The 3337-nt window shown below is 33.1% G+C and overlaps 1 protein-coding gene across 1 annotated transcript in view; it reads left to right on the forward strand.

Moving 5' to 3' along the window:
* LOC117112406 (adhesion G-protein coupled receptor D1-like) overlaps positions 1-3283 on the forward strand; it is a 7383-nt gene extending 4100 nt beyond the window's left edge. The window contains exons 6-7 of the mRNA XM_033255482.1: positions 43-211; positions 1250-3283. Of these exons, the coding sequence (XP_033111373.1) occupies positions 43-211; positions 1250-1324 (244 nt within the window). The 3' untranslated portion in view covers positions 1325-3283. The remainder of the gene's footprint in view (positions 1-42; positions 212-1249) is intronic.
* The last annotated feature ends 54 nt before the right edge of the window (positions 3284-3337 follow it).

The following is a 3337-nucleotide window of genomic DNA, read 5'->3' on the forward strand; positions in this document are numbered from 1 at the left end:
TATCCGTAGTCAGCTATCTCAAACTCTGATTTTGTTCTACAGAAAAGCTACTCGTGGTACATTAATGCTGCTACCAATAATGGGTAGCGCGTGGATCATTGGACCGTTTGCTGTCAGTTCGGATACTGAATTCCTTGATTACGTATTCAACTTGTTAAACGGCTCACAGGGTATCTTCATATTCCTTATCTACTGCGTCTTTGATAATGAGGTAAAATTGACTTTATTTAAATGTTCTCAATTATTTTTAAGTTAGGCGACATTTACAAGTGGAAAGTGTGTCATTAAAATGAGTAACTGTAATAGCATCAGCCATTGTGACTATGCCTTTTTTGACATTATTAATTTTTATTATTATTTATTCAGAAAAAAAAAAGATACAATACAAAGCAATACAATACAATTACGAAGAATCTTAATCTTATGTCCACACTCAAATTCTGTGTTATGTTCCCATATATGAGCATATTACTTGATCACATAAAAGTTGATAGTGTGGACAAAACATTAGTAGACACAACTGCGCGGAAGACACCCTAAAGCTTGGTTTTCATACAATGGCTACATACGCTGTCGCTGACAGCTTTCGGTGACGCTGATTGGTCGATGAAATCAGGTAGCCTTCTCGATTGCGTCTGGCACAGCTGCTACGCAGTACAACGTTTGCACTGAAAACACCGTACCGACAATGTAGCGATTTTATGGAAAACAGGCTCAAGCCATTGTCACAAGATAGGCGTGTACAGTACATTCATGACACAATCAAGGCACAAAAGACAATTTTATTATTGATATTAGTGTTTAAAACCTGCATTAAATAGATTATTCCTACAAAATCTACGTTCGGTATTATGTTACATCCTCATTCTCCTCAACAATTGACATTCTTTTCGTTGTTTCCTTAATTAGTCCTAAAAAAAGTTAAATGCCATATTATAGGCACTTTTGTTAAATTTGGAATGAAAATTTTTCGATAACCTGGCAAGAACCATGTTCGGGAGGGGCAATATTTAACTAACCAATTATTACTGTTTGCATGTGGTATCTGTTGTCTGCTCTGCTGTCCTAAAAAAAAAAAAAAAAGTTGCGAGACTTCAGAGGTTGGTGGCGCTCTTTCAAAATACACCCGATGAAATGGTCTATATCTCTATACGTTAATTAATTGTTTATTTAAACTACAGAGATTTGTATGCTTTATGCATTTTTTTCCTCATAATTTAAGGTTGAAAATTTGATTTCATTTTTACAGACAAATGAGTGTTTTAAAAAACGATTCAAGAAAAACGAAGTAACCCCAGCGACGGAAATGACGCAAAACCAGTGAATATATACACAACTTTTTGGATTGATATTCAGTATACTTAACTTGTAGTAGTTAAAAGCAAATGTAAGATGCACTATATTTTAGATGTGATTAATGCGTCTTAATAAAATTGTATGTGGTAATAATAGTATTTCTAAAATTATCAAAAACACATTTTTATATGTGTCTCATTCGCAGTTTATTGAAAATAAGTATAAAGAAGAGGGTGTATCTTACCGTCTAGTTCATACGACCCTAGTAGTGCTAAGTAGTATTAAGACGTTATTGAGATACCTTGTGTGTTTAAAATTTGTATTTTGAATGGAACTGATGATTAGTGTACTTAGCAATGCCAACTTTATTTGTTTTTGTTACAGTATATATATAATGTCTATAGAGGCTTAACATTTTGAATCAAGATGTAGAAATAACGAAATAGGGCCTGTTTTTGCTGCTTTTCCTAAAAATACGGTATAAAATATACCGTATAAAGTAAATATACCGTATAAAATACGATATCTGAAATCCAGCGTCCAGTTTCTACTAAAAGTACTTCTTGGGTGGTCTTTTTTAATAGGTCCACTTTTATCGAAAATGCCTTTCGTGAGACGGAAGTTTGGATTGACCTGTGTAGTGGGTTTTTTATTTTCTTCTTCTCGATAAACATGGTTCTTTAAAGAACGTTGTAATTTTAGTTTCATCAATTTTATCTATAATTAAAATAGATGAAAATAAAATTCTTTTAGTTTCATCTATTTTATCTATAGTTAAAAGTTTCAATCCCCCAACTTCTCCTACAGAATAGACATTATTGGTGTTATTTAGTATTGGCTAATATCGTTAGTATTTTCAGTCCACATTTCGCATTATTTTTCGCTTTTCCACGACAGAAAAATCAAAACAACCCGCGTTAAGCTCTGACTCTTGACCTCATGTCAGGGGTCGGCACAAAATACGGTATTTTTATTGGCAGCAGAAATAGGGTATGAAAAATACGGTATCTGTTGCAAAATACCGGATCCACAAAAATAATGGGGAAAAATACGGTATAAAAAATATGGTATATTTTTGTGAGCCCCGTTTCTGCTGCAAAAGAAAATACCGTATTTTAAAATACCGTATATATACGGTAATTTTTTGGCAGCAGAAACAGGCCATAGAAAAATGTAGTCAAGAAAAGAAGTACAGTTTGGCGCAAGTGTAAAACTCTCCTTCTATATTAAATACACTGTACGTTAACATTAGTAAATGGTTGTTAATAATTAAAGGAAAGGAAGGAATGCAGTGTAATTGTGAGTACGGTATTCACCATAGAAAAATAATTGAAAAGAGCTATTACAATAAAGGTGGTTTAAATGGTAAGATGCCTTTTGGTATAAATATTCATTTTGGGTACCGTGAGATAATATTATAAGTACAGTAGTAGATATAACGCTTCACAAGTTGACCTAATGTTTGTAGATGAAGAGAATTGTTCATTGTTGTGTTGTATTGGTCGCCAGTACGCATTTGATATTGTTGTTACTGTATTTAATAGGCCAAATATTTACAGTTGAAAGTTAGGCTTTACTAAGAATTGAGATCTTCTTCTTGTCCAGTTTACTCACAAGTTCATGATCCGTAAAGCCAGGGGTAATTTCACTGCTCCCTGGTAGAACAATGTCAAGTTAAATATAAACATTCGACATTACGATTCTCGTGTGTAGTGGTGTGAAATGATTAGAAGAAACAGGGCTGTGAATTACGTTGCTCCGAATTACGTTGGATCATGCGTATCAAATCATCACATTCACCAAGCACTAATCTCTTAATCACCCAAGCAGTCTACTATTATATAACAAACTGTTTATCTAGTGCTTCACCCAGTCATTATTTTTTATCGTTGTCTCTTGAGGAAGTCCTGAGTACAGGACGAAATATTCACGTCAAATAAAATAATGTTCCTGTAATACGTCAACTGTGTATAATTTTTTTATCGTATCAATGTCTATATTTACTTATATATAAGTGTATATATATATATATATATATATA

The sequence above is a fragment of the Anneissia japonica genome, unplaced genomic scaffold (assembly GCF_011630105.1).
Source record: "Anneissia japonica isolate Jap-2015-1 unplaced genomic scaffold, ASM1163010v1 scaffold3735_len701357_cov177, whole genome shotgun sequence".
Classification (NCBI taxonomy): Eukaryota; Metazoa; Echinodermata; class Crinoidea; order Comatulida; family Comatulidae; genus Anneissia; species Anneissia japonica.